The sequence below is a fragment of the Aphanomyces invadans genome, assembly GCF_000520115.1.
Source record: "Aphanomyces invadans strain NJM9701 unplaced genomic scaffold supercont1.1, whole genome shotgun sequence".
In the NCBI taxonomy this organism is placed as follows: domain Eukaryota; phylum Oomycota; class Saprolegniomycetes; order Saprolegniales; family Verrucalvaceae; genus Aphanomyces; species Aphanomyces invadans.
This window is the reverse complement of record NW_008580146.1, coordinates 1,183,158-1,207,574: the sequence shown is the minus strand read 5'-3', so window position 1 is coordinate 1,207,574 and position 24,417 is coordinate 1,183,158. Positions and strand designations below refer to the sequence as shown.

General features: G+C 53.1%; 11 protein-coding genes across 21 annotated transcripts; 6 read left to right on the top strand and 5 right to left on the bottom strand.

The window, feature by feature from the left end:
* The first annotated feature begins 185 nt into the window (after positions 1-185).
* H310_00351 (hypothetical protein) lies at positions 186-2,625 on the top strand. The gene has a single exon (XM_008863111.1). It carries the CDS (start codon positions 224-226, stop codon positions 2,537-2,539), a length of 2,316 nt encoding a protein of 771 aa, XP_008861333.1. The 5' UTR covers positions 186-223; the 3' UTR covers positions 2,540-2,625.
* On the top strand, positions 2,617-3,971 carry H310_00350 (hypothetical protein). Its single transcript, XM_008863110.1, has 3 exons — positions 2,617-3,379; positions 3,433-3,540; positions 3,604-3,971. Exons 1-3 carry the CDS (start codon positions 2,632-2,634, stop codon positions 3,738-3,740), a joined length of 993 nt encoding a protein of 330 aa, XP_008861332.1. The 5' UTR covers positions 2,617-2,631; the 3' UTR covers positions 3,741-3,971.
* On the bottom strand, positions 3,567-5,151 carry H310_00349 (hypothetical protein). Its single transcript, XM_008863109.1, has 8 exons — positions 5,111-5,151; positions 4,911-5,072; positions 4,720-4,857; positions 4,560-4,655; positions 4,358-4,514; positions 4,121-4,309; positions 3,944-4,076; positions 3,567-3,895 (listed from the first exon to the last, which is right to left on the bottom strand). The coding sequence occupies exons 2-8, from the start codon at positions 5,001-5,003 to the stop codon at positions 3,787-3,789; spliced, it is 915 nt and encodes a 304-aa protein (XP_008861331.1). The 5' UTR covers positions 5,004-5,072; positions 5,111-5,151; the 3' UTR covers positions 3,567-3,786.
* On the bottom strand, positions 5,127-6,798 carry H310_00348 (hypothetical protein). Of its 4 annotated transcripts, none has more exons than XM_008863106.1 (3): positions 6,131-6,798; positions 5,977-6,068; positions 5,133-5,925 (listed from the first exon to the last, which is right to left on the bottom strand). In XM_008863106.1, the coding sequence occupies exons 1-2, from the start codon at positions 6,473-6,475 to the stop codon at positions 6,039-6,041; spliced, it is 375 nt and encodes a 124-aa protein (XP_008861328.1). In that variant the 5' UTR covers positions 6,476-6,798; the 3' UTR covers positions 5,133-5,925; positions 5,977-6,038. The 4 variants fall into 4 exon arrangements, with proteins under 4 accessions (XP_008861327.1, XP_008861328.1, XP_008861330.1 ...); XM_008863108.1 differs by having other exon boundaries at positions 5,761-5,777; positions 5,831-5,925; positions 5,977-6,798; XM_008863105.1 differs by having other exon boundaries at positions 5,127-5,925; positions 5,977-6,798.
* H310_00347 (hypothetical protein) lies at positions 6,786-10,706 on the top strand. 7 transcript variants are annotated; one of them, XM_008863098.1, is made up of 10 exons: positions 6,786-7,147; positions 7,200-7,640; positions 7,691-7,797; positions 7,849-7,950; positions 7,994-8,240; positions 8,288-8,356; positions 8,399-8,488; positions 8,541-8,685; positions 8,734-9,105; positions 9,158-9,192. In XM_008863098.1, exons 1-10 carry the CDS (start codon positions 6,890-6,892, stop codon positions 9,190-9,192), a joined length of 1,866 nt encoding a protein of 621 aa, XP_008861320.1. In that variant the 5' UTR covers positions 6,786-6,889. The 7 variants fall into 7 exon arrangements, with proteins under 7 accessions (XP_008861320.1, XP_008861321.1, XP_008861325.1 ...); XM_008863099.1 differs by having other exon boundaries at positions 7,200-7,797; positions 9,158-10,706; XM_008863103.1 differs by having other exon boundaries at positions 6,786-7,640.
* On the bottom strand, positions 8,700-10,733 carry H310_00346 (hypothetical protein). The gene is made up of 2 exons (XM_008863097.1): positions 9,090-10,733; positions 8,700-9,023 (listed from the first exon to the last, which is right to left on the bottom strand). The coding sequence occupies exon 1, from the start codon at positions 10,715-10,717 to the stop codon at positions 9,221-9,223; it is 1,497 nt and encodes a 498-aa protein (XP_008861319.1). The 5' UTR covers positions 10,718-10,733; the 3' UTR covers positions 8,700-9,023; positions 9,090-9,220.
* A 218-nt stretch (positions 10,734-10,951) lies between these two features.
* On the top strand, positions 10,952-12,053 carry H310_00345. 2 transcript variants are annotated; one of them, XM_008863095.1, is made up of 4 exons: positions 10,952-11,110; positions 11,159-11,230; positions 11,286-11,667; positions 11,715-12,053. In XM_008863095.1, exons 1-4 carry the CDS (start codon positions 11,031-11,033, stop codon positions 12,027-12,029), a joined length of 849 nt encoding a protein of 282 aa, XP_008861317.1. In that variant the 5' UTR covers positions 10,952-11,030; the 3' UTR covers positions 12,030-12,053. The 2 variants fall into 2 exon arrangements, with proteins under 2 accessions (XP_008861317.1, XP_008861318.1); XM_008863096.1 differs by lacking the exon at positions 10,952-11,110 and having other exon boundaries at positions 11,132-11,230.
* Positions 12,054-12,075: 22 nt separating this feature from the next.
* On the bottom strand, positions 12,076-14,008 carry H310_00344 (hypothetical protein; the record flags this gene model as incomplete). Its single annotated transcript, XM_008863094.1, has 5 exons — positions 12,076-12,552; positions 12,609-12,761; positions 12,814-13,206; positions 13,307-13,396; positions 13,445-14,008. 5 exons carry the CDS (start codon positions 14,006-14,008, stop codon positions 12,076-12,078), a joined length of 1,677 nt encoding a protein of 558 aa, XP_008861316.1.
* A 278-nt stretch (positions 14,009-14,286) lies between these two features.
* H310_00343 (hypothetical protein) lies at positions 14,287-17,051 on the bottom strand (the record flags this gene model as incomplete). Its single annotated transcript, XM_008863093.1, has 4 exons — positions 16,228-17,051; positions 16,073-16,171; positions 15,943-16,029; positions 14,287-15,888 (listed from the first exon to the last, which is right to left on the bottom strand). The coding sequence occupies exons 1-4, from the start codon at positions 16,996-16,998 to the stop codon at positions 14,287-14,289; spliced, it is 2,559 nt and encodes an 852-aa protein (XP_008861315.1). The 5' UTR covers positions 16,999-17,051.
* Positions 17,052-18,408: 1,357 nt separating this feature from the next.
* H310_00342 (hypothetical protein) lies at positions 18,409-20,141 on the top strand. The gene is made up of 3 exons (XM_008863092.1): positions 18,409-18,542; positions 18,589-19,533; positions 19,596-20,141. Exons 1-3 carry the CDS (start codon positions 18,427-18,429, stop codon positions 19,951-19,953), a joined length of 1,419 nt encoding a protein of 472 aa, XP_008861314.1. The 5' UTR covers positions 18,409-18,426; the 3' UTR covers positions 19,954-20,141.
* A 370-nt stretch (positions 20,142-20,511) lies between these two features.
* H310_00341 (hypothetical protein) lies at positions 20,512-24,394 on the top strand (the record flags this gene model as incomplete). The annotated part of the gene is made up of 11 exons (XM_008863091.1): positions 20,512-21,054; positions 21,104-21,277; positions 21,324-21,389; positions 21,443-21,567; positions 21,621-21,975; positions 22,037-22,266; positions 22,322-22,994; positions 23,045-23,161; positions 23,215-23,280; positions 23,334-23,557; positions 23,608-24,394. 11 exons carry the CDS (start codon positions 20,512-20,514, stop codon positions 24,392-24,394), a joined length of 3,360 nt encoding a protein of 1,119 aa, XP_008861313.1.
* Between the last annotated feature and the right edge of the window lie 23 nt (positions 24,395-24,417).

The window sequence follows — 24,417 nt, the reverse complement described above, 5'->3', positions numbered from 1 at the left end:
TCTTCTTTAAATCACACTCCTCATCGTCTACTAAAAAATAATACGGATAATGTATCAAAAATACTATTCAACGTCGCAAATTTAAATGTTAAGTTTGTATGGTGAGCTGCAATTTTATTTGCATTTCGAGAGAATACCAAGCGCACGACACCGTACTGTCGGTTGGCGTCGTACAATACAATACGGCACCATTCAAATCTGGAATTCAAACAAGGTGACCATCATGGAATCATCTAACGACGGCCGCTCGGGTCCGCGCTCCGACCCCATCTGGGACCATTTCACGAGGGGGGATCGTCATGGCATCAGCCGCGTCCGCGCTGCTAAGTGCAACTACTGCATACGGCAATGGAAGTATGCCGATCTGTCACAAATGAAGTCCCATATTGCCACAGACTGCCCTGGCGACGTCCCTGTGAAACTTCGCAGCTTGGGCATTGTTGCCGACGGACTTGGACCTCCAATCAAGCGGCGTAAGCGGGAAAAAGATGGAGAAGATGGCTCGAAGAGTAACTTGGACGGCTCGGGTGGGGTAATATCGCCTTTGGGTCTCTCATCTGCAATTATGATGCATCACCGCGATGCTTTGAAGCAAGGGATGTTGCATAATTCGAAAGGAAAGGGTGGAAGTGGTGGTATTGGACAAAGCGATCCTCTCGAGAAGATCTTGATGGTGAAGGCCTTTGTGTGCAACGACATTCCGATCGAGATCGCGGATAACAAGCACTTTCGAGAGTGGCTCAAGGGTATCAACTCTTCGTACAAGTCCGTGTCTGGCGACGACTTGCGAACCCTTGTACTCCATCAGTACTCAGCCGAGATGACCAAACTCAAGGACGTCGTCGCGAATGGGTTCCACCGCATCACGTTAACACCGTCTGGACGCCGCGACGCATCGAACCAGCGCATCGTGCACATAAACTTGACCAACCAGACTCGCGTCAGCATCATCTGGAACATTGTATCATTTCAAAACGAGGAAGAGTCCCTTCAGCGTTTGGGAAGCCAAGTGCTGACCCCCGTGCTCATGGAGGTGTCGCCGGAGCGATTCATCGGAGTGTGCACAGGTGACGATCCTGACCTGCTTCAAGCAGCCGAGGAAGTGGCGACCACATACCCGTGGATCCTTCCCATCCGTTGCATGGCACAACTGACCAACTACCTCCTCCGGGAGTGGATGAAGATCCCAGACATCAATCACGTGTTTATGGTGGCGGGTTCCATTCTGTCGTACTTTCGTCAGTCACCAGATGCGACGCTGATGCTGCAAGACATGGCTGCCCAGATGAACGTCCACCGGTGCCGCCTCTTGCAGTTCTCGGCCACGAGCCTCTCGGACTGCATCCTGTCGCTGTACTCGATCCACCTCAACGAAAGCGTGATCAAACCGACAATTGTCCAGGCATTCCGGACCAACTGCCCGTTTATGCCGTCGCCCCAGCTCGTCAACTACACGAGCCGCCCCGACTTTTGGAACAACCTGCGCAGCCTCCTCGTCCTATTTCGTCCGATCAAGACGTTGTTTGATTTGTTCCAAACTTGTGACGTGTCGATAGCCGACTGCTACGCTGGTTTCGTCTCGCTCAACGCGCTCCTCCTCAACCTGTGCTCGAATGCGTCCCCGTCACCCAACAAGCTCTCGACCAAGTTATTTGCCCAGATGACGCCGCCTATCAACGAGATCTGGGGAGTTCTCGACAAAGTTGGCGATGGCTTGTACCTTCTCGCGTACTTTTGCCACCCCAGATACCACAAACGAGGGCTCCATCGCCACTACTTTCCCAACATTCTCCGCACGGCCCTCACTATCTGGATGAAGCGCCGCAAAACGGAAGCGCAGGCCAGGAACCTCCGCCAGGGGCTCCATGATCTGTGGGCTGGGGAGGGCATGTACAACGTCTCAACGTTCCTCACGACCGGCGTCGAGCCCCGCAGCTGGGTCTCCGTCCTGCCCAACGCTGACCTGGTCGAGCTATGTTTGCTGCTCCTTGAAGTGCAACCCCTGTCAGCTGAACATGCCAAGTACAACCGGTGGCCTGCCACAGATGGAACTTCGATATTAACTGGGGCGACCGCTCCGCCAGTTTCCTCCGAGTATACCGACACATGTACCCGCCTCAAATCGATATATGAAGCGCGCGATGCACTGTCGCACGATGCCACATCCGCTGGACAACGCGTGAGCGATGTCGTCCCGAATTTAGACAACCTCGGCAGTCAATGCGACTCGTTGGCTGACGCCGAAACGTCGTCGACTTCGACAGCTTCGTCCGCATGTCTGGACGAAACCAAACTCTTGGCGCATCTTGGCGCGTTGGCCAAGGACTGGAGCATGACCCCCGCGGACGAGTACGATCCATCGGCAAACTTGAACCTCATTGCGTCGTTCCTCTTTGACCTCAACAACACCGACCTGCACAACATCTGGCGCACCACCGTCACGACAGACACGCCGCTGGTGCCGTCGATGCCCGTCGGAGGCAGCGGCCAAGAGCAAGGCTTCAACATCGACGAGCTAGTTAGTGAATACACCATGTAATGGCATCGTTGATGACGCTGGCATGTCACATCGTGCCGGATATTTGTTCGGATACGAAACCCCGTTGGGTTCACCCCACATCGTCAGTCGCAATGCGATTGCCGCACGTTCTTGTTGCTGTTGCGGCGGTGTTTCTGTCGCTGGCGCAGGCAGAAGACAAGGCGGCTCAGGTGACGGACGTAGCAGGTGCTACGGCGAACCACGCGAAGACCGCAGCGAGTCTAACAACGACTGCACTGCCTGCAAATGGAGATGCGACAGCGAAGGCAATCGTTGCAACGGGTGTTTCGAGTGCTACAACTACACAGGGACTGCCTGCTACGGTGGTGCATGGAACAAGTGAACCTGGCGGATATCAGCACGACGTTCCTCGATATGACGAATCTACCAAAATCCTGGACGACTTCAACCCTTACTTGGAAGACGAGGAAGCGTCCAACGGCATGGGAATTTTGGGGAAGGAAGCACCACCGCTCTCGGACGCAGACGTTGACGGTGAAGACGAGAAACTCCGTCGCTTTGACTTTGACCCGTCCGAGGGGTTAACCTTCTATATCGAGGCGCGTGACAAGAGTTGCTTTTACGAAGACATCAAGTCATTGGGGGACACAGTCGGGGGCGCGTACGTTGTATCGACCGCTAGCGCTGCCATCGACGTGGATGTGAAAGATCCATACAAGAACACAGTGTTCCAACGGTACGGCGATGCGGAAGGCACGTACGAAGTGCACCCCGACGTGACGGGGTTGTTTGAAATCTGCTTTACCAACAACGACCACCAATCCAAGCTCGTGACACATGTCACCAACACGTTGCAGTCCCAACACCCCGTGGAAAAAGGTGGATGCTGCGATTCCCTGTCGTCATTTCAGCACTCACGCGTTGACCCGTAGAGCATGTGAGCATTTTGGCCAAGTACGCATCCCACTTGGACATCAAGTTGGGCGAACTTGAGTCGGAGCAACGACTGATGCAGCTGCGGATTGACCGGCACATGAAGAGTACGTATTCGACCTGTCAATCCATCCACATGTCGGCATTGTCTAAACTTTTAATTCGTGTAGCGGAGAAGAGCACAAACGACCGGGTATCGCTCGCTGGGACGATCGAGAGTCTGGTGTACGTTGTCTGCGTGCTGCTCCAAATCTATTACATTCGACACCTGCTGCACAACCCCCGCCAAGGGCGCAGCTGGGCGTAGGAGTCGCATTTGGAAATGACAAGTCTCCCTGCTTGTTGGTTGGGGTTTACGCCTCGTCTCGCGGGAAAAATACACGGCGCGTCGACTCGAACACCGTGTCGGCCACGTCGTGCACGTCCATCTCATGAATCGCACTCACCACTTCCAGCACTTGGCTACACCACATTCAATACCTTCTTCGAGCCTGTATCATGGGAACGTACATCATCGTGTTGGGCTCGTTGCGACCCTTGACACCGATACCCAGCATAAACTTCTCGGGTTTCTTCGACTCGAACAGCGTGCGCACGTGCTGGAAGCTCGCGTGGGTCGGTCGGATGTCGCACCACGGAGCGTCTGCGCATGGACTTAGTCAAAGGGTGAAGGAATTGTTTGATCACCAGTCTCGAGCATGATACGATCGATCGGGATCGACTTGACAACGTCCAGGTTCTCCTGTGTTTTGAGAGAACACCCGTTGATCCCGATGTAGAGGCCGAGGTCCAGTAGCTTCTTGGCCTCGTCTGCAGACCCAGTGAACGAATGCACCACGCCATCGCGAAAGCAGTCGCGGTGGCGAGAAACCGCATCTACACCAAAGACCAGAAGGTTGAATGGAAATGGAATGTCCGGCGTACCATAGAAATCGGTGCCCGTGTTTCGGTTGTGCAGGAACAATGGTAGATTTGACACTTGCGCGAGATCGAACTGCCTGGCAAAGTACTCTTGTTGCGTCGCGCGGTTGCAAAACTCCAACCGGTCATAATCGAGGCCAAATTCGCCGACGGCCACCACCTTCTCGATGACTTGGCAACTTTATCGGAATGACTTGAGAGTTACCTTGCCACCCGCTTTGCCTTCTTTGATAACGTCGTGAAGGCCTTGCATGTACGTGTCGGGGTCGGTCAGGAACTCATTGCATCGTGTCGGATGAACCTACGTACGACAACAACTCTGGGGATTACTACACGCATCGCGAGTTATGCAGGAGTGGACGTACGCCAACTGTACAATGCAACTTTTCATTTGTGCGAGCTAGCGCAAGCGCTTCCTTGCTCTCAGACAGCGATCCTGCAGTGATGATAATCTTCTCGACATGGGTCGAGAACGCGCGATGGAGAACTTGGGCAAAGTCGTCCTTTCACCAAGAGAAAGGAATCATTTAAAGGGTTTGCATACGCATCCACATACCACGTGCTTGGACTTGCCACGATAGACGCCCACGAACATTGGATCCACCAAGTTCGCCCCAATGTCGATCATTCGGAGCTGGCGCGTCGTCATGGCCGTCGTCGCCGAATTCACACTGACAGGGCGCCAATCGTAGTAATTCGCAACTTCGTCCGGTCATGCCTTCGAAATACGATTGGAACGGCTGCAGTTTCGACTACCAAATTGGCTCATCTTAGTCGCCATTGTTGTGCCAGGTCATTGAGGAAGATGGGAGCAGGGGCGTCACTGCAGACCCTGAGCGCGCATGACGTGGCCTACCAGGTCGCGAAGCTGGGGGATGCATATAAGGAATACGCGGATACGTTTGTACGAAACGGGATCGATGGCAGCATCCTCGCAATCTTGACCGAGTCCGACCTGGACGGGTTGCTCTTGGACGTGGGTATCCTGAGCAAGGCACATCGCAAGCTGCTCGGCATGCACCTCACCAAGCTAAAGCGTCCAGTGGGTACGCCTGCGCTGAATGCACCCCGACAGCCAAACTTGGATCCATCGATCCCAACTCGCGTGACCCAGCCACCTAGCATCCTTCTGGGCCGTCTCTTGGCTTACCAAGGCGTGCATTTGATCGACCCGGACGATCTCTCTGCAGTTCTCGACGCCATTTGCCATGCCGTCGGCCCTTCTCGATGCGACGGGGTCACGTCGTACGATTGTTTCATCAATTACCGCGTCGCAAGTGAAAAAGGCCTGGCCGAGAAATTGTACCTTCACCTAAAAACTCGCAACCTTCACCCATTTTTGGACCGCATGAGTCTCAAAACTGGCGAACCGTGGAAGGAAGGGTTCCTCCGAGGACTCACTCAGAGCCGCGTCTTTCTCGCCCTGTTGTCCCACGCGGGGTTGGCAAAATGCCGCGATGAGTCGTTGGACCATACCGCCGACAATCTGCTCCTCGAGTACGAAGTCGCCCTCGCGGTTGCCGACTCGGCTCCTTCCTTCATCATTCTTCCCATTTACGTGGCGGCGGTGACTGAGGAAGGATTTGTCAAGTTTCAAGACTTTGGCGCCGACCTATACGCACCAATGCTGCATGCGCCCATGTCACCCAGACCCACAATCGAAAAAGTGCCGCGTCGAAAGGGCTCAATCACCGGCGTCGACACGAATGACCACCTAACACAGTCGGGTTACAGTTCGAAGCCTCGGCGGCACTCCATAGGCACGGAGGTTCCCACAGCTCCAGACGAAGCCAACCGAAAGCTCAGCTTGTCCGAATCTGCTGCTGCAAATGTCCCCGACTTGCTCGAAGCCGTACGAAAGATGGACAGCGGGTCAACGCCAGCGTTAGAAATACTATTTGGAATGGCCCAGCGGTCCAAACTCGCTGCAAAGATCATCGCGTTGGGGGGCTTACCTGCGATGGTGGATGTGTTGGGAAGCCCGACAGCCAAGGTTGAGCACAAAGATATTGCTGCTGCCGTGCTGTCGTTTCTTGCGCTCGCGTTGGCGCGCCGTGGGCGACAAGACAGCGACGATGACGTAGCATGGAACGTGCTGCAATCTGAACGGACACAAGCCATCCTTCTCACGACACTGGCGAACGGGTCAGGGATTCAATCCCAGTACGTTGTCGTGGGGCTCATGCATTTGTCCAACTCGGACGCGATGGTTAAAGCTCGACTACGTGAATGGAAAGAGCTGCAGTTCAGCCTCCGCCGCCTCGCAGCCGTAGGTTCGGTTGTGCAGCGGGATGCGTGCCAAGAGCTGTTGCGTTGATTCCAGTTCGTCTTCTGGCGAGACATATTTAACAAGCCCTTTTTGACGTGGTATTATCCGGGGTATCCGGATAAGTTTTGGTTTAAAAAGTAGCGCGAAATTCATACTCAGATATGACCACCCACACGCTCAGCAAGTCAGCATGGCAAGAAGCGCGCCACGAGTTTCAACGGGGTCAGGCTTTCGTTGCGAAGCATGCACATGCAGCATGCATTGATATGACTCGTGTTGATAAATCTCGAGAGGATGAACCACAATCCTCGAAGCGTCAACGACGAGAGATGGAAGAAACAGTACCTTCTTGTTGTCGTGAGGAAAACGAACGTCGAGAGCATCCACCGAAAGTCCCCGAATTGAGAACAAAGTGCATCGACAAGAGTACGTGGAATGGCTACAAACGTGACGATTTGCTCCGCGTCCTGGCAGTACAATTTGGTCATGACGGATTTCGTCCTGGCCAAGAAGCAGTTATGATGGTCCGTTGTTCAAAATTGAAGACACCTAAATTTCAATGCATAATGCATGTAGGCTGCGGGTCGCGGTCAAGATGTGTTTGTTCTTATGCCAACTGGGGCTGGAAAGAGCTTGTGCTACCAACTCCCTGCATGCATCGACGGTGGCCTGACAATAGTGGTTTCCCCGCTATTGTCGCTCATTGAAGATCAAGTCCACCAGCTAAAAGCGCTAGGGATTCGAGCAAAGATGTTGACGTGCGGAGTACCACGTGACGAACAGAACGGCATTTACTCGGATCTCATGGCTTCGACAAAGCCTCCCATCCAATTGCTGTACATCACGCCAGAAACGTTGGTATCAAGCAAGCGTTTGAAGCGAGCGATGTTGCAACTCTTCCATCAAGGAATGTTGTCCCGTTTTGTCATTGACGAAGCTCATTGTATTTGTCAATGGGGACACGATTTTCGTAAGGATTACATGGAGCTCGGCCTGTTGCGCCGACGGCATCCTGGTGTAAACTTCAAACCTACACCCGCTGAAAGCACTATCGCGATGAATTATAGGTTCCTATTACCGCTTTGACTGCTACTGCTAGCGATAAGGTGGTGCAAAGCATTGCAGCGTCCTTGAGACTCTTTGCCCCCCATGTCGAAAAGACCAGCTTCAATCGGCATGTATCCAGAGCAAAGCCTTAATATGATTTGACATGTCAACGCTCCAGGCCAAACCTATCCTATACATGCCGGCTCAAAACAAGCACGTTCTTGAAAGACTTGAAGAATTTTGTCATGAATCGTCTTGGCGAATCTGGGATCATATATTGGTATCGATGTAAATCAGCGTGAACTCTAATGGCCTCGAGGTAGTTTGTCCAGGAAAGACTGCGAGATGCTCGTGTCCGACCTCACTGAAGGCGACCAGTCGCACCACTGGGTCAACTTTTATCACGCTGACTTGGACAACAACGAAAAAACTTTCCGGCATCAAGCATGGAGTCAAGGAAAAATTAAACTGATGGTCGCAACCATGGCGTTTGGCATGGGCATTCACAAGCCCGACGTGCGATATGTCATTCACCACAGTCTGCCGCAATCCATCACCCATTTTTACCAGGTACGATGGCCATATCGATAACAAGTCTACATTACTATTGTGATTAGGAGTCTGGACGAGCAGGGCGGGATGGTTCACCTGCAGAATGTGTAGTATTCTATTCATACAAAGATTATGTGCGTGCCTATCTAACAACGCAACTGACAATTTTCATGTAGTCTCGCCGCAAGAAAATGTTGCCATGTGGGACATCTCGCCAAGCACACTTTCAAAACCTTCGTGATGTCATGGAATTGTGTGAGAACACGGTAAGTGGCTTGAAATATGGACTGAATGAGGCGTTCATGAGAGTAAAATTAGGCAAAGTGCCGTCGGCAAATGCTCCTGGAGTATTTTGGAGAATCTTGGACAGATAGTTTGTGCCAACAAACATGTGATACGTGTCAAGGTCAGGCCGTGGTTGCCATGGATATCACCGACGACTGCCTTGCACTATGGAACATTGGTTTGCTCTTTGCGTTTTCGCCGCATCAACAGACACTCACATTTGTAGTTAAACATTGCACACAACTGGGTATCCAGTCGACGTTGATACAAGTTGCCCATTTGTACATGGGAAAGAAGTTGACAGGGAAGCAAAAAGGCGTCGTGTTATCCAAGATTCCAGGATTTGGACACGCCAGGGCCAAGAACTACACCCGTGAGCATGTCGAGGGACTGCTCTACTTCAACGTGTACCGTCAATACCTCTCCGAAACGGTATGTACTTGGTCCATAGTAACCAAATATCTTCGTTATTCTCGTTCTCAGTCGAAGGTCAACGGTAAATACACCACATATTTCCTACGCCTGGGGCATCAGCACCTGGCGTTTGTCGAAGGCACTCGCATCTATATGCATACTACTCACCCCGTTTTGGACGACAGTAATTGGCTATCCATTTTAGTTTTCCTGTGCATCACAAATCACCACCATAGTCGGCGAATACGACGACAGAAGCACGCACGATTAAGACGCAAACACCACGAAGGTATTTAAACTCAAGGTGAAAATAGAAAGTCGACCTCAATATCGTCATCCGTGCCTTCAATCACCAACAGCTTCACCGACTGATCATCCGCCGCGTGTCGCGCGGCAAACGAGTTCTTCTTCGTGAATTCCTCGAGCATGTACAGGGAGTTTTCCGGCTGATTCATCGGGACCATGTGGCCCGCCTCAAACACTTGCAAGAACGTGAGCCCTTGGAGACTGCGCACTTTGCCTGCTTTCTTGCCCTTTACAACCCAGTCGACGTCCTCAATTTGCTGGAATTGCGAGCGGTACTTCCAGTTCAACGCCAATGTCCACGCCTTGCAACCCATCCAGTTGACAATAAAGTCGGCGTCGCCAGCGTACACAAGAACTTCGATACCGTTCTCAACCATGGGAGTCACCAACCCGTCAAAGTTCTTCATCCAGTCGTAGCTGAACGCGGCGTGCACGACCATGTTGCACGACTCCCACTTGGAACTCTTAGGACTCACGTGGAGGGCTTTCAGCGTCGACGGAAGGCGCAAGAACTTTTCGATTGAACTGAAGTCGTAACACAAGGGCAAGTGCTGGCATTTCTCGCGAATATCGTACACGTTCAAGCCGGACAATTGATAGGGCGACACGAGCGCAGCGTTGCAATACACTTGGGCAACAAGGCACGCGACGTTTGTTTTCTGGCACAAATCGATCATCTTGATGCACGCGGGAACAGCTGCCTTCTCCGTTGCGTAAATCTCGGCTGAGATGGCTTGCACGCCGTATGTGTTGTTGTACGCCATTTCCGGATACCACTTGTACTGCACCTCGGGTGTGGTCAAGCCATTGCCGATACCGATGCCCTTGAGGTTGATCTTCGGGTTGGTGCTCTCTTTGTTGCCAACGTAAATGCGGTGGGCCACGGCAGGAACATAGTGGCCGGCATAGCTCTCGCCAAACACGTAGAAATCGTTCTTGGCGTATTCGGGGTGCACTTGGAAGAACTCTTGTAAAAAGTGATACATGTCGTTCCCAACCATGGTTTCGTCTGTGTCGTATTCGCTAGTGTCCCCATAGCTGAAGCCAACACCGGCAGGTTGATCGATCCACATGATGTTTGACTTTTCGTTCCATGAAAACGGGTTTCGCTTGATGGTCAGGTCGTCATTCACAGTACACGGTCCGTTCTCCCCCAGGAGCGCCAAGATGGAGCTACATCCGGGCCCACCCGTGAGCCAAATGACGAATGGGTCTGTAGAAGGTGCATTGCGCGACTCAAAGAACCAGTAGAAGTAGTTCTTGCTCTTGGACCCGTCAATCTTGAAGTAACCACTCAGTTGCTTGGTGGTATCACAGAATCCTTCTTCGACTGGGGCGTCGTCCAACGTCCCATGGAAGTCCATGCTATGGTTTCCCAACATTAAGTTCCACGAGATGTCGCCCATGGCGACTTTGGCAAGTAGCGCGGAGGCGACACCGACGACAGCCGCAAATCCTTTCATCGTGTTGATGGCAAATTTCCAAGTCATTCAAAGATCTGCCTGCGAGAAGAAAGAGCTCTGGCGGCGATTGATTGGCTATTTGTAAGCCAGCGCAACGCTGATTGGCTAGCTGATCTGCTCATTCCCACATCCGCACATTTTGGTGGCAATAGAATAAAAATGGGAAATTCTCCATATACATCACAAGCTATAAAAATAATTTCCTTTTGTGGGCTACTCGACCAAGATTTCGAGAGATCATAAACACTTTGACGACATCATTTCAGCTGTAGATTTCGAGGAAGGATGCTATGGCGTCGACGCGGGGCTTCAACTCGAAAATGAACGTGCGTAGGGATGCATGCAGATTCGATCGGAATGGTTTTCGTATTCATCGACACAGTCGTGTTCGTTGGCTCCTGTGTGTTACAGTTTGATGAAGTACAAGAGTATTTTGACCGATTCATCCTCACATCCGGATAACTGCAGCATATCCGCTCAAGCACTCGATAGCAGCAGCGCGAACAGAAGGACGAAGGTCACCATGACTGGCATGACAAGGTAACTCCATGGATAGCGCGATGGGCATTGGGGTTCCTCACTCAGCACATTTTAGAGTGTTCACGTATACGGACAGTAACATTCCCGTGCGCTACCAAGCCCTGATGAAGAAGATTGAAGAAATGGGAGCTCGAAAAGTTGGTCGGTTCGTCGTACACTGCCGCATGCTGTCTCGCCGCGTGCTCGTCGATGGCTACGCAAACCAGCGCATGTATTTGCTTCGCATGTCTCAAAATGATGATCTTATCTATGCCGTGTTGGGCAACGAGCGCACGGATGCTTCATTGGGGATCAAGCTCGAGAAGGGGCTTCCATCAAGTGAAAACGGACTGGACGGACCTTTGGACGAGTGCTGTCTGCTGGAATGCGGGTTGGAAGGGTCTAATATCTTGCAGCAAGTTGAGATTTATCTTCCCAAGTCCGATGGCAAGTTCGAGGTACGGAAAGGAATCCTTCAATCCATGGCCAACTCTGCGCATGGTAGGGAATGCAATTCCTTTTTGGCGACTTTCTTGTGAGCATTTGCACGTTTGTGTGCCGCGCCAACACCCCCACAGGTCTTACCGTCGAAGTCCAGTACAAGCCCTGCTCGGTCGTCGGCGACGCCAATCAAGACAAACTCCTTGACGAGTTTATGTCGATCTTGGCTGACTCGACCCCTGCCGACGCTGCGAGTCCGGTCAAGAAGCCCATAGCAAATATTCTCGGATTGTTTCACAAACTCAAACTCGGCGACGAATACAGCCATAAACACACGGCCATCCAATACGTCGCGGCGTTCAATCTGCTGCGTAAATAACATACAACACCCCATCCTTCGATACGCGTTCTCGCTGCAGCAGTCGCTAGAGCACTACACCGAGACGTTCACGCAATCGTGTGAGGGGAATTCGCTTCTGCGCTTCCCACGTAGCCCTGCTCGCCCGCGTGTCTAAGTGCACCGTGTGCCGGATGCACTCAGCCAAGACTTCGTCGTGGTGGACGGTCGTAACATTGGGGTTCAACTGCTTGCCATAGCGCAACAAGTCGACTGCCAACGGAAAGTCGCGTCGCTTGGCGCATTTGGACCCACAGGTCAAGTGCAGCGTCGCGTCGTTCATCACGTGTTCCCACGACAATCCTCGCCGAACAATGTCATCGTCACCGTACATGCTGCAGAGAATCTTGTCGTAGTAGAGCTGTGCTCGATCGAGGTTGTTGCAAAGGACGGCGCAGCGCCCCAGGATTACCCAGAGCTCAACGTTGGTGTAAGGCATCAAAGGGGTGGACGGGACCGAACGGGTCATGATCGACTGAAATCGAAGCGCAGCCTCGTGGTAGTCCTGGTAGGACCAGAGTCAGTTTCTCCAGTCGATGAACGTAGTTTGATGCGACGTACACCAACGTGAAAATGGGCCTGGCCTTCCCATAGCCACACCTGCGTCATCCGGTCGAGGTTTCCCCACAGTTCAAACGCCACGTGCTGGCATTTCTTGATGACATGGCAGTACAACCCGAGAGCAAACTGCACATGCACTTCGTCGCACAGCACCTACACGCGTGGATGCATGGCATGTCAAACACAGGTAAATGGTCGCGGCTACCTCTGGATCGATCGCATCGTCGGATATGGTTCGCTGTGCGTTGCTGAATGCAGTCAGCGCTTCCTGCAACAGCGCTGGCTCGTCCGTTGTGTGTTCCCACAGCAAGAGGAAGCGCCGCCCGATGGCCATCCACCACTTGGCGGCGTCGTCATTCTCGGCAGATGATGGATCGTATCCATACGTAATGGCTTTCATTGCGCATAGGAGATGCATCCGCAGCATAAGCGATCGTTGCAGTGGGTCGTACACGGCATGGTGTTCGTCGTAATATGTCCAATAGGCAGCTGCCAACTGCCGCAGCACGTCCGCCCTCCCTGGCTGTGCCGTCCACTCCGCTTCCAGGATAAGAACACGAATGAAATGGCCCTTGACCGTGCTTTGTTTCCACGTAAACTATGCAAAGCCATGTCAGAATTGCTTCAAGCCACTCTACAATCGAACGCACGCGGCGACGGGAGGAACTGCCGCGATAGGTTGCTTGAATCAGTCGTACTGCCCTCTCCATGGCGTCCAGCTCCTGAGCTTGCCGCCGCCTCATTTGCTGGCGAATCAATATGCGATGGTGTCGATGTTGCTGACCCATCTACACCCGAATACAACAGCTCCACCCGTACCATCTGAAGCGACGTACCGATGCAGATCGACGGTTGAGCACGTAGGTGAAGAATCGCTGGATGACATGACCTGCCCGGTTCTGGCGTTGGAGGTTGGCTTGGTCGTTGATTTGCTGTGTAATGCGTGCCAAGAGATCGTCTGGGTTTATGCGAGTACGTTCCGTTGTCGTTGGAATGGGTGGTGGCGGGGATGGAGCCGCTTGGCGCATGCGAAGGATTTGCTTGAACCATCGAGCAATGCGCTTGGCTGCGACGAGATGTCGAAGGGACTTTGTCGGCTTTGGGGACTTCTGCAATCGATACACGTGGACTTGGACCGGAGAGTCCCAGTCTCCTCTATTGAGCTCGTACAGGGTGGACCAACATGGCGATGGATCGGTCGTCGTCCCAGCGGCGCGACAATTCTGGACAGTGGAATTGGTGGCGACCACTTTGATAACCGAAGTGGACGCCGTCGACTGCTTGCACCCTTCAAACACATCGACCTTGCGTCCAAACGACCTGCAAAGGAGTCCTTGTCGCTTTCGCTCGCTTTCGATCTCGCTCCGGAGCTTCGAAACGCGGTATCGGCACGCCGCCATCCTAATTTTGTCACACACTGGTTCAACTTGTCCGGATATCAGATACGTTGATCCGGTTATCCCTGTGTACTCACCGGTCCCGCCACGGCAAACAGCAAAGTCATGACTTGGCTGATGCTGCACAGCTCCTCTTGCCTTGATCAACTGGATCGCTCCTCGCACACGCTACAAGTCTCCTCTTGCAACAGTCAGGACGCTGGCTGAATGGACGGTCGTCACAGGCAAACACATATATTCCGGTTATATTGTACATGGCCGACTGCCAAGATGTTCCGCAGCTACAAGGATAATGTGGGCCGACTCGTGTCAGCGGACGTGCATTGGGCCACGAACGCGTGGCGCTGTTCCAACATGCGTAACGCGTGGTCGCGTTTGCCAATCGCCCATGCCAACTCGATGTTCTCCTTTCGACGAGATTGGAGCTCGTTCTGAATTTGGCCGAGGCGAACATTTGCCTCGTGTTCGTGACGATTCGCGAGAGACAGGACGTGTGTCAGGTGCGCTTCCCGCCTTCGCGCTTGTTCCACCTCAGCGATCAAAGACTGGATCATGGTGTCCGTGGCGTCCTTGTCATTGTTCGTGGAGGTGGATGGTGGCGGATCAGACTGCTGGGTCGTTTTGTCAACTGCTGTCGTTTGGTGGTCCAACTGCCATTGCATTTCATCCAGACGAGCTTGAGTTGTATGCACTTGGGCTCGCAGATTGTCGACTTCCTGCCGCAATTGCGCTGCCTCCAGTCTTGAAGCGTTCAGATGGCCTTGAGCAATATCCTTGGCCTGGATCGCATCGCGGCTCTCTTGCTGCCAAGTCGCCGCATCTTTTGCTACACGTTCAAAGGCAGCTTTATGCTGGGTTTCCAGGGCCTCCAACTGTTCCTTCCACAACAGTTCGCTTTCCATCGCTCTCTGGTTCGCCGACTCCACTTGCTGTTGTTTGACAGCGCGTTCGTCGTGAAGTTGGACCGTTATGGCGTCGATGGCGGCTTGCCACCGCTTCGTGTCGGCATCGACGATGACGTCGTGATATTCGCACTGCTCCTTGAACTGATGCAGCAGCTGGCTTTGTGCCGCTACCTTTTCTTCTAGTGCAAGAACGATTCGCCGGTGCTGCGCTTCTGTCTCTTCCATCCATGTCGCTGTACTCTTGGCTGTGGCTTCCACTCTCGATGTGAGCATCGCGACCTCACCAACGCGATCAGCCAACTTGGCACGGGTCGCATCACACTCTGCTTGCAATTCCAGCACCTGCATTGTCGCAGCCTCCAGTTGAGTGGCCATCTTTCGTTGTATAGTCGACTCAACCTCCGAGGTCTTTTGAGATGCGAGAATGGCAGCGTAACGAACTTTCTGCTCGAGTTGGGCGATGTACTGGTCCTTCATGGCCACGACTTGTTTCGTTTCTTCAATCACTTTGCTTAGTCGCGTCGAAAACTGGAGCAGGTTCATGTTGCTGTCGTTGGATCCATCGTGGCGCTTGAGCGCTGCCACGTCGGACTGCAACTGGTCGGCTATGCCTTGGACGACGAGGAGCTTGTCTTCCGTCTCTGCCAACCGTCGGTCCACCGCTAGCTTTTCCCGCTCCAACTTTTCATGCGCAGTTCGTTGAAATTTGATCATGTCGTTCAGCTGAGAAATCCGCACGGCGCACCGTTCCGTCAACGCCTTCTCGGCCGCCAGCGCCTTGATCGCATCGCCCTGCGACCGTTGTGTTGACCGAGCGACGCGCGTCGTGAATGGGACGGCCGGCATTCCCCCGTCGTCTGAATCGCAATCATCTTCGGACGATGTCGTTGGGGCAGGAGACATCGGAGGGATGTCATGCTGCGTTTTAATTGTGCCGTGGGGATTCTCGGCGACGGCTCGGCCGCTGCTGCATATTACCTACTCGTGGTCGAGGTTCCATAAATTGCAGGATGATGCCGATAGAGGACTCACGTTGGGCAAGTGATTGTGCAGGAACCGTTTGGATGTTGGCGAGCACTGCGATGCTGGTGGGGCGGCAGGGGCCAAGTACGTCAAGACCTACAAGCATATTACTCCCGTTCAAGAAAGCTACAGGACGCACTTTTGAAAGAGGCGACGTTCGCAAGGTATCTGCGTTGGATACAGCGGGCCCTGCAGCCATGTCCTTGACACGGCAGCCGTACAGTAGTGCTTGAATAACCTACAAAAGCCAAAGTCGCATTCGACGCTGGACGAGATGGCTTGAAACACACGCACTTGTTGTTGGCACGAAGCATGCGTGCGAAGACCAAGCAGGAGGCAGGGGGCAAATGATGTGCCCATGTGAGTGCGGTGTAAAGATGTTAATGCTTGGCTGTGGAGGAAGTAATCGTCCTTGTGGGACTCGTCGTCGTCGAGTGCAAGGAAGGTCGCACCGCTGATATCAACAAGAGCTAACGTGCCAACCACAACACTGTCGCGAATGGATGAGTGGACACGGCAGAGAACCACGCTGTGCGACGAGGCTGGGCAGTTTGTTGCACCGTGATGCACTTCATACAGCCGCATAGCATCATCCACACTCCGCACGGCTTGGAACGCCGACATCGAGGTAGATGATACCGCCTTGGAGTCCATACCTTCGTGAACCCACATGATCTTTACTTCGATGTACTCTAGTCGCGATGGGTCCTCTGCAACAGTGGCGTCTACGAGGTCAAACACGGCCCTTAGGCAACGCTCAACCATCCCGACGCTCGAGGCATTCGAGTTTTCTCCATGCATCAAGCGCGACTTTCCAGATGCGTTACATCCAGCTGCAATCACGGACACGCTACGGCCTTCGCATACAAGCGGTAGACTCGGTTGCACAATTTGGTCGAACAATTCCGCAGTGGGATCATTCGTCTCCACGACTGCATCAAAGTTGATGCTTGCAACACCAGGAGACATCGCACTGGGCTCAAGACGGATGCATGTGTTGGAGGCTCGCCGTAGACCGACTTTTCCGTCCTCGGCGTCTCGGCGGAGGAACACACCCACGGCCATGATGCAACGCTGCCGCGAAATGCTTCGAATTGCCGCCGTGCTATCCAATCCGGATAACAGTTTTGGAAATTGACCAATCACCAACGAAAAATCCTTTGTTCGATCACCATCGTTTTTGCAGCATACGGCAGAATAGGTTTAATGGATTAAACGTGATTCCTGAGACTACCAAAGCAACGCAGCAATGTACTTCGAAGTACACTCGTATTGACGTGACCCACTGACTCCCGACACAGCTCCGAGGCGGTAGTGTCCAGCCAAATATGTATTGCACGCTGGAAAGTTCCACTTCTGGTGCCATGCCTTGTTCACTCGAGTGGCACAGCCTTCACACACAAGGTGATAAAAAACGCAAGGTTTCCGGGTTTAACGTCACGAGCTGGTTGAGATTTGGCTGTGGTGGAGGCTTCTTGTATGCAGGCTCTCCAAGTCCCCCCACAGGTCCAGGCTGTGACCCGTCGAGGGCGGCGAGGGCACAGCGTGGATTTGAAACTCTTGCGATAGCCGTCGCTCTGGTTTGGGTGGCGTATGGATCTCGGTCTCGCGGGAGAATTGGCGGGTTTCCAGGGCCTTCGGGGTCGCTATCGTTGCTATTTCTTGGGTGGTCGCATATTTGCGGCGAATGTGCATGACTGTAGCAATGGCCACGACGATCAAAGCGATTGCTACTATCACGAGAGCCATCGTCGTCGCGGAAGTGCCTCCTTCCTTGAACGCTGCATTGGACTTTGCTGCGGTGTAAGCACATGGAGCGAGTGATGTCGGGGCGGTCGTGACGTCTTCCGTTGCAGGCGAAAGCGTCGTGTCTCCCACCGTGCTAGGCATCACAATAGCAATCGCTACGGACGTGTTAAGCATTTCCACAGACCGGGATTCTCACCAAGCACAAGAGCCATCCACGTTGCCGATGGCATCTCCAGTCGCGTGTTCAAGTTTGGAGCCAGCCAAGATCCTGTGTTCGTGCTGAACTTGCGCTTCCATTGGCAGCAAAATTGCGAATACCCAGCCCTAATTTATGGCCTCGGCGTTTCTCGAACTTTGCACGTGAAGGGGAGCGTGCTTCTTGTGAAAGTTCAGCGGCATCTCTGACGTGAGTGCGTATTTGTACGTCATGGCAGGGAAAGACCTTGGCAATGATGGTGTGATTGAGGTGCTGGCTCTACACCGCGTAGGCGAACGCCGGGTGTGGCTGGCTAGGCCCCTGACATGATGCAAATATTTACGGCTGAAGCCAGAGATGCTTTGGCCCACCGGTTCATTTAAGCTGAGGTGGAGGGGAAGGTGGATGCACACCCGTCCTTGTTTCGTGGACAATGGATGGACATTTGAATAATGTGAAACCTTAGTTCAATCGTTAGAGAGTTGATCGCTATTTTGACAAAGCACTTAGTATGATAAATTGAGCGAAGACGATTTGTGACGGTGACAATGCTCAAGACGTGGTTTCAGGAAGAAGGATGGCGCGCGTCGGCGGTGCCGTACCTGGAAGGAACAATCCTCTTCATATGCGTCATGCATGTGTTCGAAACGTACTTGGACATCCGGTATGGTTGACGCCCTCGCTTTGGCGATAATCACGTGATGCTGCAGCCAGCACCGGAAGCTTTACGAGACCACACTCCCAGACAAGTTGAGCCGTGCAATTCGCCATGTCGACGAGCAAAACATCGACAAGAAGCATGGAGGAGTTCAAGGGAAGGGTCACGAGGTCGCGTCGCTGTTGGAGCAAACAACGGCAAAGTTTGATAAGTGCCGCCTGTACAGCCTCGACAAAAGTCGGTTCAAATTCGTTCACGATACATTTCAAGTTGCCGATGGACTAGCTATGCTCGTACTGGGGTACATGCCGTTCATGTGGCAGTACTGCCGCGCCCTCCTTGCGTCGTTTGGGTACACGCCTACGAACGAGATTATGGTGTCCCTCACGTTTGTGATACTCACGGGGGCACGAGACGTCGTGCTCAGCATTCCATTCGATCTTTACTCGACGTTTGTGGTCGAGGAGCGCCATGGGTTCAACAAGCAAACGCTCGGACTGTTCGTGGCCGACAAGATCAAAGGCACGTTGCTCAGCGTAATCATTGGGTTCCCTGTGGTCTCTGCGCTCATTTGGATCATCCGTTGGGGCGGCGACAACTTTGTCGTGTACGTATGGATCTTTACCTTCACGTTTACGCTGATAATGATGACGATTGTGCCGGTGTGGATCATGCCTCTCTTCAACAAGTTCACTCCACTCGAATGTGGACCTCTTCGCGATGCTATTGAAGCCCTCGCCGCGTCGGTGTCGTTCCCGTTGACCAAGTTGTTTGTATGCGACGGGTCCAAGCGATCTGGCCACTCGAACGCGTACTTATTTGGATTTTTCAACAACAAGCGCATCGTGCTCTACGATACACTCCTCGAGCAGGCAACTCAAGACGAAGTCGTCGCCATCTTGGGCCACGAACTCGGCCACTGGAAGAAATGGCACACAGTTCAAAATCTCATCGTCCAGCAATTGTACATTCTCGCGATGTTTTCCGTGTTTGGAAGGTGGGTCGATCGATACGTCGGTAGCGAAGGAATGACTCTAACGGTGGTTGTGTGCGCTTCAGATGTATGCACGACCGCGACCTGTTTGCCAGCTTCGGCTTTAACTCGCACCAGCACGATCTACCTGTCATGATTGGCCTCACACTATTCACGACAACGCTATGGGCGCCCGTGGACAAGGTCCTTCAATATCTCCTGACGGCCAACACCCGCGCCAAGGAGTTCGAAGCTGACGCGTTCGCCGTCGATTTGGGTTATGGCGACCCACTTCAGTCGGCACTGACCAAGATCTCGCTCGAAAACTTGACCAACATGAACCCCGATGCGCTCTACAGTGCGTATCACTACAGCCACCCTCCACTTGTGGAGCGCCTGGGCGCGATCGCGGGGCGTATGCAAGCCAAGTCCAAACGAGAGTAATGGGATTATGGTCGATCGTTCTCTACGTCAATTCGTATGCTAATGTGCCAAGGAAACAGCTCTCTTTCACCTCAACCGTGTTGAGGTTCAATGTGGGTGGCAACGAAATCCAAGTTGACGGAGAGCCTATGGCTTGTCATATTCGCGCGTAGGGGGCGCCAGCACCCCATACTCCTCCAGCTTCGTCGCGCATTGGAGGATTACGGTCGTGTGGCGTTTCGATGACTTGGCAGCGTTTCATTGAAGACTGTCGCAGGCGTTTCGCGTTGGGATTGGAGCTGCCTCAGCACCACGTCAGTAGTCACTTCGCCATGACATGCGGGGCGCCGCCAAATGTATTCCCGTTCCCTCGGGTAGTAGCTTGCCTGGCCTCCGACCTCCCTTCAGGAAGCATCGCGATGAACAGAAATTGCCCGTTCGAATCCGGATATCGTGTAACCGGCGCTAAATTTAAATTCGGTTTCGCGCGGGCGGTGGCTCTTGGACAGAAACCACCCACCAGTGGAAAAGGCAGTGGAAAGGACACAGAGGGAAGCAGCACCAGCCAACACCGGAGCGATGTCGGACGTCCAAGACAAGGGCGGGACGGTCATGCCTCTGCCAGACTCTGTCGAGGACGATAACGCGAACGCGACGCGATTACCACTCCCTGAGATGTGCGAATCCATGGCCCCGATACAGGAATCGAAGTCGACGTCGATTCCAGAGGATAGTGCTGTGATACCCGCGCCATTTGCACCTCCGCCAGAGATACCGCCGAGTCCGAGTCGCACGAGCTCGCGGATCCTCTCCGTGTCATCCAGACTCAACAGTGACGACCGCGCCAAGACGTTTCGATCCCGCATGAGAGTAAAACTCGTTGACAACCCAGAGGGCTCCCGTATCGGACGATTCTACCACAATGGGTTTCTCGCTATCATTGTGTGCAACCTGATCGGTCTCATGCTCGAGACTTTGGACGGTCCAAACCATGGGAGCTCCGACCCCATGTATCCTATGCTCCCCTTCTCCAAGTCGTACGTGCAGTCGGACATGTTTTTCACCGGAATTTTCACCCTCGATTTGATTGTGAAATGCGCAATCGCCAAGTCGCAGAAGCAGGTACCAATCAACCCTTCACCTTTCATTCCGCGTTATCTGGCGTTTGTAGTTTTGGACGTCGATCGTAACCATCATGGACGTCTTGGCCGTCCTTCCACTCTACATTATTGCGGTGAAAGCAGGCACACTCAGGATGTCAAACACAGAAATTCAGCTTCCCAGTGAGCAGTACATCAAACTCTTGCGCCTCTTCCGAATCATTCGAGTCGTCACAATGCTTAAGGTACATTCTACCTCATGGAGACTCTCGTTCACTGTTTTCGCTGCAGAACACGTCGGGAATGCGCATCTTGTACTACACGGCCAAAGAAAGTCTCGCACCCCTGACGATCACGGTACAGTTGATCTAGAATTGCCTTATTGTAAGCTAATTGTCGGTGCGGGGCAGCTATTTTTCTTGATCACGTTTATCATGGTGTTTGCGACGGTCTTGTTTTACGCGCAGCCGTGCTACAACGTCGGTACATGCGTCTTTACCGATATCTTCAACGCAGGGTACTTTACGATGGTCACGTAAGTACACTTTGCGCTGTGAAATCGTTCGATGCAGCTCACCATCGGGACAGCGTTGCCACGGTTGGGTACGGCGATCAAATCGTCGACTTGAATAACATCACTGCTGTCATTGTGGTGTGTGTCATGATGATCTTTGGCGCACTCTACTTGGCCATGCCGCTTGCAATTGTTGGGATCAAGTACGAAATGCTGTGGACTCAACACGAATCCGAACGAAAGCTCAAAATCCGCGCCGACAGCTACCGCACTACTGGAAAACCTCCGCCGTCAGAACTCAACCAAATCATCCATATCGACTCGATGCGTCTGGTCCCCATGTCCAATGCGATAAATGTTCAGTTTGTCGAGTTCTGTGAGCTCGCGTCAGTCCTATCCCGCGACTGCGCCAAATTTGTGTCGCTCGCGGTGAGTTCCCGAGCTAGCGGCACTCGTCAAGCCTGATGTTCACTTTGTTCGATATGAATAGAATCCCGAGTCTCTCCTCAACGGCCCTGGAGACCGCAACCGCGATGAAGCTACCACGAAACTCATCGACACCCTGCTTCGAGCTATCAAAGCACACAAAGCCTTGTCAAGGACAGTTGAGTCTCTTGTACCACGCGAATTGCTCAAGCCAAACGCACTTGCCAAGCAGCCCAACGTGTCTGAAACATCGCCATCGCGGCATTCGACGTTCAAACAAACCATGATATCGAGGTACTCAAGTCATCAATCAGGGCCTGCAATTTCACCTGCCCTATGCCTTTCGTAGAGCCAAGCGCGCCCTGAGTGGGGCGGCACACCCCGACGATACAGCCCAACACGACCCAAATGCCAAGCTGCCGTTTCGTCGCCGTTTATTCCTTCTCCTCGAGCGCCCGCATTCGTCTCGGCAAGCCAACTACGTCAATAAGTTCTTTCTTATCACGGTGATCTTGAGCATGCTGCTCTTTTACGCCGAAACGACGCCCGAGCTTCAAGCTTATGGCATGTCGACGGAACTGTGCCATCGTGCGCTGGAATCGTACTGCAAGCAGTCGTCCATCACGCCATCGACCGACCCCGGGTGCTTTGTGTACTCGAGTCCGACCGTGTCAACGTCGACGAAGCTCAACTTCCACTGCCACCCTGATGAGGTGGCGGACGCGTTGAACGTGTCGCCTTGTATTAGCCTTGGATGGAACTACGGATCCAATACCTCGGCCATTGTGTGCTCCAAGAGCTTTTCCGACACGGAAAAGATTTGCAACCTACGACAGTGCCGACCAAACCACGTTCCGATGTTTGATATGTCGACCAAGTGGTTGTATTTTGAGTGCTACTTTGGCTTTGTCTTTACGGCGGAATGGTTCCTGCGCTTCTACGCTGCGCGACACCGACTCGCGTTTGTCCGGAGTTTCGGCACGTGCATCGATACGTTTGCCATCACGCCCTTCTACGCCGAGGTACTCCATCCATGGTTTGGAACTCATTGTCCTTATAAAATTTGCTGCAGCTCATCACGGGTGTCGTGAGCGGTGTGACGCCAATGTATGCGATCGTACCAACGTTCCCAACCTTCATTTCGGTCGTGCCCATGACAAAAACGCTTCGTATCTTCAAATTGGCCAAAGTGCGCTGCGCTACAGTTTTAATCTTGTGCACAGAGTAAGAGTTGTTGTGTAGCACTTCAAGTCGACGATGGTACTGGTGCGGACAGCCGAACTGACCTTCCGACGACTCATGATCCCGGTACAGTCCAATATCTGCGACCATGACTTTGTTTGATTGCGGCTCTCTTGCAGCTGTTTTTCCTTTTCTTGGGATGTGTATCTGCTGGGGCGATCTTCTACGAAATCGAGCGCGGCACTCAATGCATTGCAAAGAAACCATGCAAGTGGTGGAACCTCAACATCATGACCAACGAGATCGCCAAGCCATTTCCTCCTGGAAAGCGCATTCAGATTCAAGTCGACAAACTCACCATTGTTACCGATATGTTGCGGTCGACATGGATGTCCATTGTCACGTATGCCGTCATTTCATACAGCCAGCGCTTCGCTGACAAAGCTGTGGTAGGTTCACAACGGTGGGATACGGGGACATGCGACCCCGTACGCCCGTGGGCAAGATTGCAGATATTTTGGCGATGGTTCTCGGCTCCATTTACACCGCCATGCCTCTGTCGTTGATCGGTGGCCAATTCTATGCGTGCTACGAACAGTACCTGAAAGATAGGGACTCATCTCGTCGCAACGGCGGGTCAGTCGCTTACACTTCGGTCGGCGGTGTGACTGCCAAAAAGCAACGGCGACGGACCGTCATTGGCGCGGAGGACGTACCAACGTTGAGTCAGTTTGTCGCACTCAGTCGACTGCTGAACGCAGTTATCCTGAATGCGTGTCGGCTAAACACCATGGCGGCTCAACCTGCGAAAATCGGGAACAATGGGTTGCCGTTGCCACCACTGCTCGACTCGGTGGTCCACAATACTGAAAAAACAGTGCAGTCCATGCGCCGGTTTTCCTCATCTCGCCGCAACTCGAATCCCGACGCTGTCCTCATCGACGCGATAGCGGCCACCCGCGTCTACGAGAAGAAGGTGCAGACAGTCAATGCCCTCATCAACAGCATCACCGAAGCCTGCTCTCTTACTCAAACGATTGTTTTGAAATTCTCGATCATTGTTGAGAAGATTGTGTTGGTCGACGACGACGTGGAACTGGACGCCCCAACGTCGTCGCCTCGGCGAGATGGCCGACGAAGTGAAGTCAGGTACGGTGCCGCGATGACTACCATGCTTGCTCCCAAGTGTGCCAGTCCCGACGAAGTTGCGTTGGAGGAAGACCCCGGCGAAGCCACTTGATGTGTGCATTCTTTTAGTCAAAC

Coding starts and splice junctions, on each gene's coding strand:
- H310_00351 (XM_008863111.1), top strand. CDS start 224: ATGGAATCATCTAACGACGGCCGCTCGGGTCCGCGCTCCGACCCCATC.
- H310_00350 (XM_008863110.1), top strand. CDS start 2,632: ATGCGATTGCCGCACGTTCTTGTTGCTGTTGCGGCGGTGTTTCTGTCG. Junction 3,380..3,432: donor CCAACACCCCGTGGAAAAAG/GTGGATGCTGCG, acceptor GTTGACCCGTAG/AGCATGTGAGCATTTTGGCC. Junction 3,541..3,603: donor GATTGACCGGCACATGAAGA/GTACGTATTCGA, acceptor TAATTCGTGTAG/CGGAGAAGAGCACAAACGAC.
- H310_00349 (XM_008863109.1), bottom strand. CDS start 5,003: ATGACGACGCGCCAGCTCCGAATGATCGACATTGGGGCGAACTTGGTG. Junction 4,858..4,910: donor GTGGCAAGTCCAAGCACGTG/GTATGTGGATGC, acceptor TCTTGGTGAAAG/GACGACTTTGCCCAAGTTCT. Junction 4,656..4,719: donor AGTTGCATTGTACAGTTGGC/GTACGTCCACTC, acceptor TGTCGTACGTAG/GTTCATCCGACACGATGCAA.
- H310_00348 (XM_008863105.1), bottom strand. CDS start 6,475: ATGGCTTGTGTCCGTTCAGATTGCAGCACGTTCCATGCTACGTCATCG.
- H310_00347 (XM_008863098.1), top strand. CDS start 6,890: ATGACTCGTGTTGATAAATCTCGAGAGGATGAACCACAATCCTCGAAG. Junction 7,798..7,848: donor GAAAAGACCAGCTTCAATCG/GCATGTATCCAG, acceptor TCAACGCTCCAG/GCCAAACCTATCCTATACAT. Junction 8,357..8,398: donor TCTATTCATACAAAGATTAT/GTGCGTGCCTAT, acceptor ATTTTCATGTAG/TCTCGCCGCAAGAAAATGTT.
- H310_00346 (XM_008863097.1), bottom strand. CDS start 10,717: ATGACTTGGAAATTTGCCATCAACACGATGAAAGGATTTGCGGCTGTC.
- H310_00345 (XM_008863095.1), top strand. CDS start 11,031: ATGCAGATTCGATCGGAATGGTTTTCGTATTCATCGACACAGTCGTGT. Junction 11,231..11,285: donor ACCATGACTGGCATGACAAG/GTAACTCCATGG, acceptor AGCACATTTTAG/AGTGTTCACGTATACGGACA. Junction 11,668..11,714: donor AGTCCGATGGCAAGTTCGAG/GTACGGAAAGGA, acceptor TGCGCATGGTAG/GGAATGCAATTCCTTTTTGG.
- H310_00342 (XM_008863092.1), top strand. CDS start 18,427: ATGCTCAAGACGTGGTTTCAGGAAGAAGGATGGCGCGCGTCGGCGGTG. Junction 18,543..18,588: donor GAAACGTACTTGGACATCCG/GTATGGTTGACG, acceptor GTGATGCTGCAG/CCAGCACCGGAAGCTTTACG. Junction 19,534..19,595: donor ATGTTTTCCGTGTTTGGAAG/GTGGGTCGATCG, acceptor TGTGCGCTTCAG/ATGTATGCACGACCGCGACC.